At 34.9% G+C, this 13065-nt stretch overlaps 1 protein-coding gene and 1 pseudogene across 2 annotated transcripts; both read left to right on the forward strand.

The window, feature by feature from the left end:
• Positions 1 to 1375: 1375 nt before the first annotated feature.
• LOC108346073 (alcohol dehydrogenase-like 6) lies at positions 1376 to 7221 on the forward strand. Of its 2 annotated transcripts, XM_017585020.2 has the most exons (10): positions 1376 to 1736; positions 1837 to 1973; positions 2995 to 3032; positions 3380 to 3702; positions 4774 to 4856; positions 4948 to 5023; positions 5115 to 5176; positions 5438 to 5533; positions 5627 to 5788; positions 6915 to 7221. In XM_017585020.2, exons 1-10 carry the CDS (start codon positions 1700 to 1702, stop codon positions 7029 to 7031), a joined length of 1131 nt encoding a protein of 376 aa, XP_017440509.1. In that variant the 5' UTR covers positions 1376 to 1699; the 3' UTR covers positions 7032 to 7221. The 2 variants fall into 2 exon arrangements, with proteins under 2 accessions (XP_017440509.1, XP_052723542.1); XM_052867582.1 differs by lacking the exon at positions 1376 to 1736 and having other exon boundaries at positions 1872 to 1973; positions 3372 to 3702.
• A 1306-nt stretch (positions 7222 to 8527) lies between these two features.
• LOC108346072 (TMV resistance protein N-like) lies at positions 8528 to 12368 on the forward strand (annotated as a pseudogene).
• Positions 12369 to 13065: the final 697 nt, after the last annotated feature.

Genomic DNA, 13065 nt, shown 5'->3' on the forward strand with positions numbered 1-13065 from the left:
TTTGTATTCCAGTTCATCTTTTGTCATTCATACTCATAGATTTCACACGTTCATATCAACATCAACTTCCACATTTTATACAATCCATGTCATGTAAATTTATACATCTCATTTCACCGAGAAAACGAACGTTCATGCAGTTCAATAAATCAAATATCATGCATTATACACATACCATCAAATAACGAACGTTCACATAGCCAATCATAGAAGCATCCAACAGTAAAATGACGAACGTTCATTCATTCATACATCATGCCTTATTTTCTTACAAATAAATAACGAACGTTCACATAGCATACATCATACCAGTTAAATTAAATAAGCTTCCCTTACCTGGAAAATGGCGAACGTTCACAGACGTACACAGACGCTCTCTACTCAATTCCTTATCACCAACGCTCGTTAATCCACTATATATGAACGAACGCTCAGAAACCCACCTATATTTGGTCATATACTGTTAGGACGAACGTTCAGAATATTTAAGAACGAACGTTCAACATGTAACTTAAGGACGAACGCTCGACAACACTGTTTGGACGAGCGCTCGTTACTAAGACGAACGAACGTTCAGAAACGAACGCTCGACAGAGAAAAAGAGACGAGCGCTCAAAACAACGTGGACGAACGTTCCATTTGTCAAGTTTTGGACGAACGTCCAATTTGAAACCAAATTGGACGAACGCGATTCTGCAGATTCTGCAGAATCGCAGGTTTTCCAGAAAACCAGAAAACCTCCATTTTTAACTCTAAAGCTTTTAGATTTCTACAAAAACAGTAAGGTTAACTAATCAAAACAAAATCTAGCACTCCTTACCTCTTGAAGACTTCCTTTGTGAATTCTTTGAGTCTAACTCTTCCAAAACTTGCAGCTCCAAGCAATTCCACCAAGCTTTGAACTTCTCCTTTTCTCACAAAAATGGCAGCAAGGTAGCAAAGACTCTTCCCCATTTGAGAACCCAGTACCTCCTTTTTATCTTCCAAGTTTGCATGGTGTCAAAACAAGAGAGAAGTCACGGACTTCTTTGTTCCCCACTTCCAAATAAAACCAAGTCCCGTGACTTCCTAGTTGTTTCCCCCACCCCTTCTAAAATAATATTAAAATAAAAATATAACATAAAATAAAATACTAGGTCCTTACAGACGGTGTCTCAAAAAAACAATTTATTAAATGTAAAGAAAGTCACAAATTTATTAAGAACAAAAGTAACATGATAATTCGTAGAACAGAGAATATATTTAAGATTATTTTCTGATTCTGTGAGTCGATTTGTTAGCTACAATTTTCCTCATTTATTTTCTCAGTTCAACGGTTGTTTTGTTCGTCTGTTTTGCTTTTCTTCTTGTTCATTATTGCCATACTAATTTTTTCTTCCTCTCGCTTTTTCACTCAAGATTTTCAATCTTTGTTGGTTTTGCTAGATACTATTACTGATTTGTTTTTTAAATATGATTTATAAAAACAGCTTATTTCTAAGAAATTTTTTATGTTATATAGATTAAGATCCTGTACCTTAAAACTAATGTCTCTAGTGGCAAACTGTAACTACATTCTTAATCCTACCAAACACCATCTAATTCTTTCTCAACAGTCTCTACCTACCACCATCACCACCACCACCAATAACAACAGCTATTTCAAGTTTTCTTATACCTTTTTCTTTTTCGCTTTTCTAATTCTTCTTCAGTCACCAACATGGCACCCTCAACCTCTCAAGTCATCACCTGCAAAGGTAAACTCAGCCACCCTTTTCCTTTGATATGTGTGTCTGTCCATTGTTTATGATGAACATGGGATGTTGGGCTTTTGTTAATGATGGCATGATGGAACAGCTGCAGTGGCATGGGGAGCTGGGGAGCCACTGGTGATGGAGGAAGTGGAGGTGAGCCCTCCCCAACCAATGGAAATTAGGATTAAGGTTGTCTCCACCTCTCTCTGCCGTAGTGATCTCTCTGCTTGGGAATCTCATGTAAGCCTTGTTATCATTGTCTGTCAGAAGAATTTTGTTTCATAGAACCTTTTAGGGATCTTTTGGAATGTCAAATCTAGAATTTAATTGAAATGCACTGACACTGCAAAGTGTTTTTACATCATCATCAAATCTTGGATTGGCATATCATTTAAAATTATTGACTTCTGTAATATTATAAATAGTAATTAAGGTTATTTCTAACTGGTTGAGAGGGTAAAAGTCCATTTTTCTGATAAATAATTATGTATTAAAATTAAACTGATGAAAATTAATGGAATCATATCTTGAGCAACAAGGGTCCAGAAACCTCTCTTTGTAAGATGTAATTGAATAACATAAGAGGTAATGTGTACCCTTCAACGTTTGATGTTTAGCACCATTCGTTAAAGTTTTGCTGACAAATCTTGAATTGAATATTGTGTTCCTCAAGATTATGCCTCTTCTTTTATAAAAGATATTACTTAAATAAGTTTTAAGTCTTTTGATATATGACCTATTTTCGTTCTGAATACTTAATATATTCTTCTTCAAATTGGGTATCTGCTAAATTATATAATTTTTGTTAAGTCTTTGACATTACCTTCATTTTACCACGTTTTTGTTAAGTTAAAACAAGTGTCACACGATTTGAATTGTTGAATAATGATATGCATTATGTTGTTATTATGATAAAAAATAAGTAGAGAGCTCAAAAGAGAAATCTAAAATATTTCAGGAATTGGTTGAAAGAGTAAACTTAGTAGTAAGAATGAAATGCAAATAAATATTTTTTCAGGATCTTAAACCAAAAATTTTAATCGATTAGGTACTTAATTTGTAGAAAAGAAATTTTGGATACTCAGAACAAAAAATTGTTATATATTGAGAACCTGAAACTTATTTAAGCCTAATGATGGTTGGTGGAGTGATTGATTAGTTTGCTGATGAATATTTCTTTGTAGTCAAGATTATTGAACTTTCTGTTGAAGATTTTTGACTCTGCAGTTAAACATTTAACGCAAGGTGTTTTTTTGTGCAGGCCATATTTCCTCGCATATTTGGCCATGAAGCATCAGGGTAATCCACTCTTAATTTCTATCTTTGAACTATAGACAACATCAGTCACTGATACTACTGATTCTTAGGATTTTTTCTTTGAATTTCTTAAGAAGAATTTCTTTTCGAGTTACCAATTAGCTAGTATAAGAATTGCACCGCATCAAATACTGATGTACCAAGTTCCTTGTGTGACATGATCAACTACCAGCGTGCAGCAGCATTGGCACAGACACAGAGAATATAACTGATGTCAGAAAGTGTTACACTGTGCATGGCAATGTGATATAGTTGCACTGTGTACATGACTTAAATCATGGCATGAGTAATTTCTGAATAGATGTTGAATATTTAGTGTAGTTTTGCAGGATTGTTGAGAGTGTGGGACTAGGAGTGACTGAATTCAAAGAGGGTGACCATGTGCTAACAGTATTCATTGGAGAATGCATGACATGCAGACAGTGTACATCTGGAAAAAGTAACGTTTGTCAAGTTTTAGGATTGGAAAGAAGGGGTTTAATGCACAGTGATCAGAAGACACGCTTCTCAATAAAAGGGAAGCCTGTTTATCATTATTGTGCTGTTTCAAGTTTCAGTGAATATACAGTAATCCATTCTGGATGTGCAGTGAAAGTCAGCCCTCATGCACCTCTTGAGAAAATTTGTCTTCTGAGCTGTGGGGTTGCTGCAGGTAAATTTTTCAAGTGTTTATTATTAGTTCTACAAAATTGGGAATAGATCAAAGGAGGTTTAGATCAGCATTGAAATATTAAACTCATGTACTTAAATTACTTGAGGTAGTAACAGAGTGATAGCCATTAGGCTGTCTGATTTGTTTTTTCTTGTTATTTCCAATGGATGGCTAGAGGAGACATGACTCTGTCTCTGTATTCAGCAGCTTGAATGTTAAAGGAACTGTAGGACCTCGGCAAATAAATAAAGGCAATATATAATTGTAATCTTATGATTAGTGATCCTCTCAGCTGCAGATCACCAAGTGAATTGGCCTATTTTCTCTTAAATTAGTTTTATGTTGTTATTAGAAAGTGGTGACTTCCAACAGTTGTTTTGTATTTTTGACAATTCCAATTTCATATTTGTCTGACACTGATTGATTGTCAAAGGTCTACTCTTCTTTACAGCTTAAATTGATTTTAGGCATATAAATGTTCCATCACCTGTTTCATAGATGCTTCTCGCATAGGTTTACTATGCAAAAATGTCCTCACCTATTTTTGTTTTGCATTGTTTGCTTTTACTATCTTGTTGACGACAATATTGTATGTAGACAAAGATATCATGAACTAGTTTGTTCGATCCCAATAATTTGTTGAAAAAAAGACTTTTAATCCCATTATTTGCATGTTTAGAGATATTAACTGATGATTTGTTGCTGCTTTTGGACTTCTGGAAAACATGAAACTAGTTTGATAATAAATGTGATCCAAAACTCCACTGGATTCCCGGATTATTAACTAAAGCAGATCCAGAAATGATTGGTAAGGAAACATCAGATGGTGTTAAAATGTTTTAATATTAGATTTGGTGATGCTAGAGCCATTGTGAGTGGCCTGGGTAAAGATTGGATCACTGGATACAACTGTTAGTTCTAAGTGACATTGGATGAGTTTGAAGAGCATAATACAATGCTGGACTTATTTTTCTCCTCTTTCTTATACCTCACGTAATTTAGTGTTGTTAATGTCATTGATATATTATTCATTTATGGTTGATTATGGGAGTTATTACATTGCAACATTAGGTCTGGGTGCAGCATGGAATGTTGCCGATGTGTCAAAAGGATCAACTGTGGTGATTTTTGGTCTTGGAACTGTAGGCCTATCCGTAAGTAAAGGCACTAAGAAATAGTATCTTAGCTTCGCAACTGACGAGTGATAATATTTTCTAAATTGTAGCTAACATTCCTTTCAATTAGGTTGCTCAAGCTGCAAAACTAAGAGGTGCATCTAGAATAATTGGTGTTGACAACAACCCACAGAAGTGTGAAAATGGTACCATATTCAGTCCCCCAAACTACTCCTTAATTTATTTTTAATTATTCCCTCGATTTATTTATTGTTGTCATCTGGGTTTTTACCACAGCTAAGGCTTTTGGGGTTACAGAAGTTGTTGACCCGAATTCCTGTGAAGAACCTATTGCTCAGGTGAGTTGATTTTCTCATCACAAAATCATCTGATTTAACTTTTCATACTTCATCTTATGGAGAATATTGTATATAACTTTTACTGATGAATAACCAAAGTATGGTACAAGATCAAATATTACACGTGATCTGATCCATACAAATTTATCGTTAATCTTATTTTGGTTAAATATGATTTCTCCTCAGCACAAAAAACTATAAGTATGTCGACAAAAAGGTTATGATGTCAAACAGTCATTAATATATGCTGAAAATTTCCAGGTTATTAAGCGGATTACTGACGGCGGAGCAGATTTCTCTTTTGAATGTGTTGGTGATACTGATATGATAACCACTGCATTGCAGTCATGCTGTGACGTAATGCTCTATATACCCAAAATTAGTGTTTTGGCATTTAAAAGCTTCTATTCATTATAACTGAATTCATTCTGTCTTTCCTCGGTTGTGTAGGGGTGGGGTTTGACTGTAACACTTGGGGTGCCAAAGGCGAAGCCTGAGATGTCAGCTCATTATGGACTACTACTAATGGGAAGAACATTGAAAGGATCTCTATTTGGAGGATGGAAACCAAAATCTGATCTTCCTTCGTTAGTAGAGAAGTATGTCAACAAGGTAACGATAACAGTACCGTGAATATTTCCTTTTCTTTTCCTCCAAGCATGATTATTTTATATATTTTTACTCTAAGTTGAAACATGACTATCTGTACTTTCATGATGGATATGTATTCTTATCAAACTGAATCCTAGTAAGCCGACCAATTTAGGCTGTTACCTTCTGCATAAATGGTTCTCAATGACTATTTAAAAATGCCATTTTATATAGCACAAGTAGTTATGTTTTTTGGCTAGTGATTAGAGTAACTCTGCTGAGAAGATCGAAACTGGGTGATGTTACACGAACATCACTTTAGGAGATAAGACAATAAATGTGAAGAACCATTAAGTTTCATGATGACTTGTGCAGAAAATACGTTTTTAGCTGACATAACACAGATACGAAGATAAGTCTAATGGTTCAAAAAAATGTATTTTTTCATAGGTAAACAGTTGTTGCAGCATGACCCTGAGAAAATTCTCTCTCTCACTCTTGCTCTGCTTGTATGTGCTTTTGTCTGTAAATGATTCAACGGTCTATTTGGATAAATTTTTTCATAAGAACTTATAGGAGAAAAATTTAGAAAGTAAAATGAAGTAAACTTTTCTATAAGTTATAATTAGCTTGCCTACTAGTTAAAAACAAGCTCTTTGAGGAGCTAATGTGAGAAAACTTTTACAATTCAAATTATCTGCCTAAGCTAATTTCATCGTTCTTTCTTATTTTATTCTTTTAAAAGTGTTAATCTAGCTTCTGTATGCCAATTTCTTACTTCCATCTGCTTCACTGGTATTGTTTATTCACGATAAAGTTGAGGACGATTTCCTCTTATCATTGTTATAAAAAAGAAGTCTTAGTTTACAACGTTTAGCATGGGATGTGATGTATATCTGGTATTTGCAACCTAATCTTACTTTTTATTATAAAGTCTGTAACTGAGATTTTCTGGAGTGTCCATAGAGAAAGGAATTGAGAATGCAACCTCAAGTTCTATTAGATCTAGATTCTTGCTTTATATACTTTTATCCCCATGGATTATTTTGTTGTTCTTTAGTTTGATATTGGAGATGCATTCCTATAAAAAGTGTTTTTTAGCAAAAAGTATATGTACTAAACTACTAATATTATGATTAATGTGCAGGAAATCAAGATTGATGACTACATAACACACAATTTGCCATTTGATGACATCAACAAAGCTTTCAATCTCATGAAGGAAGGAAAGTGTCTGCGTTGTGTTATCCACATGCAAAGATAATACCTACAGTTTCTTTCTTTATTTTTTTCGAAAAAAGAGAAAGTTATTGCGGAAATCAGTGCCCCATAGAATGTAGAAACTTCTTAACATAGTTATCATTGAACATTGATAAGAGTTGAATCTTGTAATGACAATATTGATTATGCTAATCATATGCTATGCTAAATTTTGTCTTCGCTCAAATATAAAATTTACATATGCTAAAGAATGTGACGTTGTAGCTGTACACAGTCGATTTATACCTTGTAATACACTCTAGCCCATCCTGAAAAGTTGTTACTTTACATCCTAAAGAAACAAGGTGATCTGTCAATTATGGCAGGCCATATTAATGTATTATATGGACAAATTGCTACCGGTTTAACGAAATAATTAATATTTTAAAGTCTTGCATAACACATAATAAACGTTTTGTTTTTATATCATTGATATTGTAAAGTATTTTTAAATATATGAAATATATTTTAAATGTAAAATGTAATATCAATAAGATCTGAGCCAACTATATAAGAGATCGACACCACTCTTTACCCAAAACCTTAAGGCAATGGATTAATGGGTCTTTCACCTTTATATACTGCTCTACTTTCTCATTTTTATCCAATGTGGGACTTAGACTCACACTTGGATTCCCAACAATCTCCCCCTCAAGGGTGAGTCCCTTCCACATAGGTACACTCCTCCTCCAGCGGAAGCATTCCCAACCAACCACAACCACGAGTAACCCTTTCCAACCGCCGTATCTTAACGGAACTTGCTTATCTGGATACCCTTTGCCAGGAAGACTTTCGGTATAGGGATCATTATACTCGTCTGAGCCGGTCACCAAGACAAATCATCGGCTCTGATACCACGGTTGGGTCTATCGAGTAAGATGTTGGGTACAAACAAAGTCCCACATCGGATAAAATAAGAGATGGACATAGGTTTATATACACATAAGATACCTCCATTGGTTCAAGATTCTACTTTATAGTACAAACATAGATACATAATGTTATAATGCATGTTAGAAGGGCAAGGTTGATTATAATGCTTGAGATAGATATTTTTTAGTGTTGAGAATGTCTGCTTGAGAGAGTGAAGAGAGTGTTATCTAAGTTGAAGATTCTACTTTATAGTACAAACATAGATACATAATGTTATAATGCATGTTAGAAGGGCAAGGTTGATTATTTTATAAATCTTCGTGGAAGGTTTCAGTGGATACTAGTGAATAGGATCAACAAATCACTTGGTTTGATTTCAGAAAGTGAGAGTGCTTCACTCACTGTTGGTATTTTTTAGACAAAAATGGCCTGCGGGACGGCATTTGACAGGTTGACCAAAATATTTAGTTGTTTTTTATTGCACCATCAAACTTAATGCATTACTTTATTTCATGCATGGCCATAAGAACGAACACAAAGCTTCGTTGGAAAGTCTACAAGTTCTGGAGACCTAACACTCCATCCACCATAATCATACTATCATAGTGTACTTTCTTCACAGTTCTCATGGCCATGGGATCACGTTCCTCTTCCTTCACCTATGATGTTTTCCTCAGCTTCAGAGGGGAAGACACACGCCATGGTTTTACTGGCCACCTCTACAAAGCCCTTCATGACAGGGGAATCTACACCTTCATTGACGATGAAGAGCTTCAGAGAGGGGAGGAAATAACACCAGCACTTGTGAAGGCAATTGAAGAGTCCAGGATTGCCATCACTGTGCTCTCTATAAACTATGCTTCTTCCTCATTTTGCTTAAATGAACTTGACTACATCCTTGAGTGCTTTAACAAAAAATATATGTTGGTTTTGCCAGTTTTCTTTAAGGTAGATCCTTCTGATGTTAGACACCAGAAAGGTAGTTATGGAGAAGCATTAGCTAAGCATGAGCAAAGGTTCAACCATAGCATGGAGAAGCTGGAGAATTGGAAGAAGGCTTTGCATCAAGTAGCTAACTTGTCTGGCTTTCATTTGAAACATGGGTACCCCACATTACCGATCTTTTACCTCAATTTTTTTTTTATTAATTTTGACTCTATCTAAAGAAAAAATAAATGTTTGTTATCCATTACAACATTTGTGTCAAGGCATGGACACAAACTATTAGTTTTTCATCAAGAATTTTTGTTTGAAACAGAGATGGATATGAACATGAGTTTATTGGAAAGATAGTTGAGTTGGTATCCAGCAAGATTAATCACGCTCCTTTACCTGTTGCGGATTACCCAGTTGGACTAGAGTCACAAGCACTGGCAGTAAGGAAGCTTTTGGATGTTAGATCTGATGATGTCCACATGATAGGAATCTATGGAACCGGTGGGATAGGAAAATCAACACTTGCTTTAGCAGTTTATAATTTGATTGTTCACCATTTTGATTGTTCGTGTTTTCTTCAAAACGTGAGAGAAAAATCAAACAAGCATGGGTTACAACACCTCCAAAGCATCCTTCTTCGGGAAATGCTTGGAGAGAAGGAAGCAAACTTTGCAAGTGTAGAACAAGGAGCTTCAGTGATACACCATAGGTTTCAAAGAAAGAAGGTTATCTTGATTCTGGATGATGTTGACAAATACGAGCAATTGCAGGCTATTGTTGGAAGACCTTGTTTGTTTGGTCCTGGCAGCAGAGTCATCATCACTACTCGGGACAAACAATTATTGTCATCTTATGGGGTTATAAGAACGTATGAGGTGAAGTTATTGGACAAGAACAATGCTCTTGACTTGCTTTCATGGAAAGCTTTTAAAACAAAAAAAATTGATGCAAGTTATAAGGAGGTCTTGAATGATGTAGTGATTTATGCTTATGGCCTTCCATTGGCTTTGGAAGTGATAGGTTCCAACTTGTTTGGAAAAAGTATAGAAGAATGGAAATCTGCTATCAAACAGTATAAAAGAATTCCTAATAATCAAATCCTAGAGATACTTAAAGTGAGCTTTGATTCTTTGGAGGAAGAAGAGAAGAGTGTTTTTCTTGATATTTGTTGGTTAAATAGATATCCCTTGTCAAAGGTTGAAGATTTACTTCTTGCTCATTATGGCGATTGCATGAAATATCATATTGGGGTGTTGGTTGACAAATCTCTTATAAAGTTGAGTCAGTATACTCTAGAAACTAGAATTGCATTGCATAGCTTGATCCAGGACATGGGTAAAGAAAATGTCAGGCAAGAATCACCAAAAGATCCAGGGAAGCGCAGTAGATTATGGTTACCGGAAGATATAATTCAAGTTTTGGAAGATGACAAGGTGAGTGATTAGCTTCAGATCTATTATACTAATCCTTTTTTACCATAATATGTTCAAATCACAGTTGTTTCTTTCTTCTTTATAATATGTAAATTTCTTTAGATATGTGTTGAAGTCTTCTGTATACTTGTACTGGCAGGGAACTAGTGAAATTGAAATCATATGTCTGGATCTTCCAAAATTTGACAAAGAAGTAATAGTAGAATTCAATACAAAAGCATTCAAGACTATGAAAAACCTCAGAACACTTATTCTTAGAAATGGTAATTTTTCCGAAGGTCCCAAACACCTTCCAAATAGTTTGAGAGTGTTGGAATGGTGGGGATATCCTTCACATTGTTTACCATCTGATTTTCATCCGAAAAAACTTGCCCTATGCAAGTTATCCCGTAGCTCCATTTCATCCCTTGAGTTTTCAAAGGCAAGTTTAAATAGTATACTTTTCTTGTCATGTAATTTAATACATTCACTTTATGACTATTCATTTCCTTCTGCCTTTTCTTTCCTTTTATTTTTTGCAGGATTTCATGAATCTTAGAGTATTGAATTTTGATTGGTGCAAATGTTTAACACAGATACCTGACATGTCTGTTCTCCAAAATTTGGAAGAACTTTCATTTAAATATTGTGTGAATCTAATTACAGTTCACAACTCAGTTGGTTTTCTGGATAAACTTAAAACATTGAGTGCTTTTAGCTGCGAAAAGCTTAGGAGTTTCCCGCCTATCAAGTTGACCTCTCTTGAAAAACTTGATCTTTCAGGTTGTGACAGTCTGAAGGGTTTTCCAGAAGTATTAGTTAAGATGGAAAACATAAGGGAACTTAATTTGGAGGGCTGTCCCATAGCAGAATTGCCACTTTCATTTCAAAATCTTACCGGGCTTCCGTCATTAGAAATGTTTTTTTCAAATAGTGCAATTGTTAAGGTGCCCAGTAGCATTATCATGATGCCAAAACTGGCTGATATCTACGCTAGAGGATTGAAAGGGTTGCAATGGCTAAAACAGGAAGATGGTGAAGAACAAATGGGGCCAGGAGTAGTACCTTCAAAGGTAGAATGGCTTACTGCCTCAGATTGCAACCTCTATGATGATTTCTTTTCGATAGATTTCACAAGGTTTGCTCGTCTGAAGAATTTATGGCTACCTAAGAATAATTTCACCATCCTTCCTGAATGTCTGAAACAATGCCAATTTTTATCGTATCTTGATGTGAGTGATTGCAAGCATCTTCGGGAAATTAGAGGCATTCCACCAAACTTAAAGCGTTTCTTTGCAATAAACTGTAAATCCTTGGCTTCCTCGAGTAAACGCATGCTCCTAAATCAGGTTTTGTGATGTTTGAAATGTATTTGATTTAGTAATACATAGTATACTTAACTTTGGTAAACTAATGAATACTTAATATGACCAACAGGAACTGCACGAGGCTGGAAACACTGTGTTTTGTTTGCCAGGATTTAGTATTCCAAAGTGGTTCAATCACCAGAATCGGGGAACTTCAATTTCTTTCTGGTTTCGTAATAAGTTCCCTGACAAAGTTCAGTGTGTTCTTGTTGCACCTATGCAGCACCATTATTTTCGTCCCAGGGTTTTCATCAATGGAAAACAATATACCTTCTATGATCACTATTACTTGACAGGGAATCATCATAAATATCTGTTTGATCTGCGAAAGACAAGTTTCAGAAAAAGTCTGTATGAGGTGCCTTTTGATAGTGAATGGAACCATGCGAAGGTTACATTTCCAGAGGGAAAATATACCTCTATTAACCGTGCAAAAATCGGAATCCACATAGTCAAACAGGCAAATAACATGGAGGATGTTAGATTCACTGATCCATGCAGCAAGAGAAAATCAGATCTTGATATCAGCAGTTCTGACTCAGAATCTATACCGGTTGCTAAAGAGCATAGGTTTCTGGATTTTGACCTTTGATAGACGGTAACAACGTACAATTTATGGTCACATCTATTAAGTTGGAGTTGTATAATATTGTGAAGTTGTATTCAAATTCAATTGAGTCAAACTAAATAAGGGCACAATTGGTTTAAGTTAAATTATGTTGTGGCTTGCAATATCACACTAACCGATTTTGGTTACCCTTATTGTTGAGATCTGTGTAAATGGAACAAAAGAAAAGAAGTATTGCAATTAGAGTTCATGAGATTTTTGCTTTTTAAGAATACATATAGGAATTCAATTTGGTGTTATAGTAGTGACAAAAGAATAACTTAACTCTCCTGGCTAATGTACATCGAAACATATCTCTACTTGTTTAAACACAACATAATTAATCTCAAATCCCAAATATTCGTGCATATCTTATACGTACTTCAAAATTTTCTTCCAGCCATATATATAATTTTGAATTTCATTCATCACAACATCTTTGCCCATACAATTTCTCATATTAGTTTCTCAGTCAAAATCAATCAACACCACACTAGTTCATTAACATGTATCTAACCTAAGGTTCTATTCAACAAAACATTCCATTTTTTCCATCTTCCACGTATCTTTTAACTCAAAATAAGCTTAACAATTTCCCTTGGTTTAGATCTTGTGCTCTTCAAAAAATTTCTCCAAAACTCTAAAATGTTAGGTAAGTCCAAACTTACTTCTGAAAAAAATGATTCACATACAGAGTAAATTACTACAAATTTAGACTAATTGGGATATATTTATTCAGCTCAGATCTCACATGCATTCACAGAATGTGCATGTATTGAAGTCATACATTAGGTAAAAATGAGTGAGTTGGATAATATATAAATAGAAACACTAATAAAATTA

This window comes from Vigna angularis, chromosome 8, assembly GCF_016808095.1.
Source record: "Vigna angularis cultivar LongXiaoDou No.4 chromosome 8, ASM1680809v1, whole genome shotgun sequence".
NCBI classification, from domain to species: Eukaryota; Viridiplantae; Streptophyta; class Magnoliopsida; order Fabales; family Fabaceae; genus Vigna; species Vigna angularis.

What these genes read in the sequence shown, in the direction of transcription:
- LOC108346073 (XM_017585020.2), top strand. Translation starts at nt 1,700, where the DNA reads ATGGCACCCTCAACCTCTCAAGTCATCACCTGCAAAG. An exon ending in TCAAGTCATCACCTGCAAAG is followed by an intron (nt 1,737 to 1,836) that starts GTAAACTCAGCC and finishes ATGATGGAACAG; the next exon opens with CTGCAGTGGCATGGGGAGCT. An exon ending in GTGAAGAACCTATTGCTCAG is followed by an intron (nt 5,177 to 5,437) that starts GTGAGTTGATTT and finishes GAAAATTTCCAG; the next exon opens with GTTATTAAGCGGATTACTGA.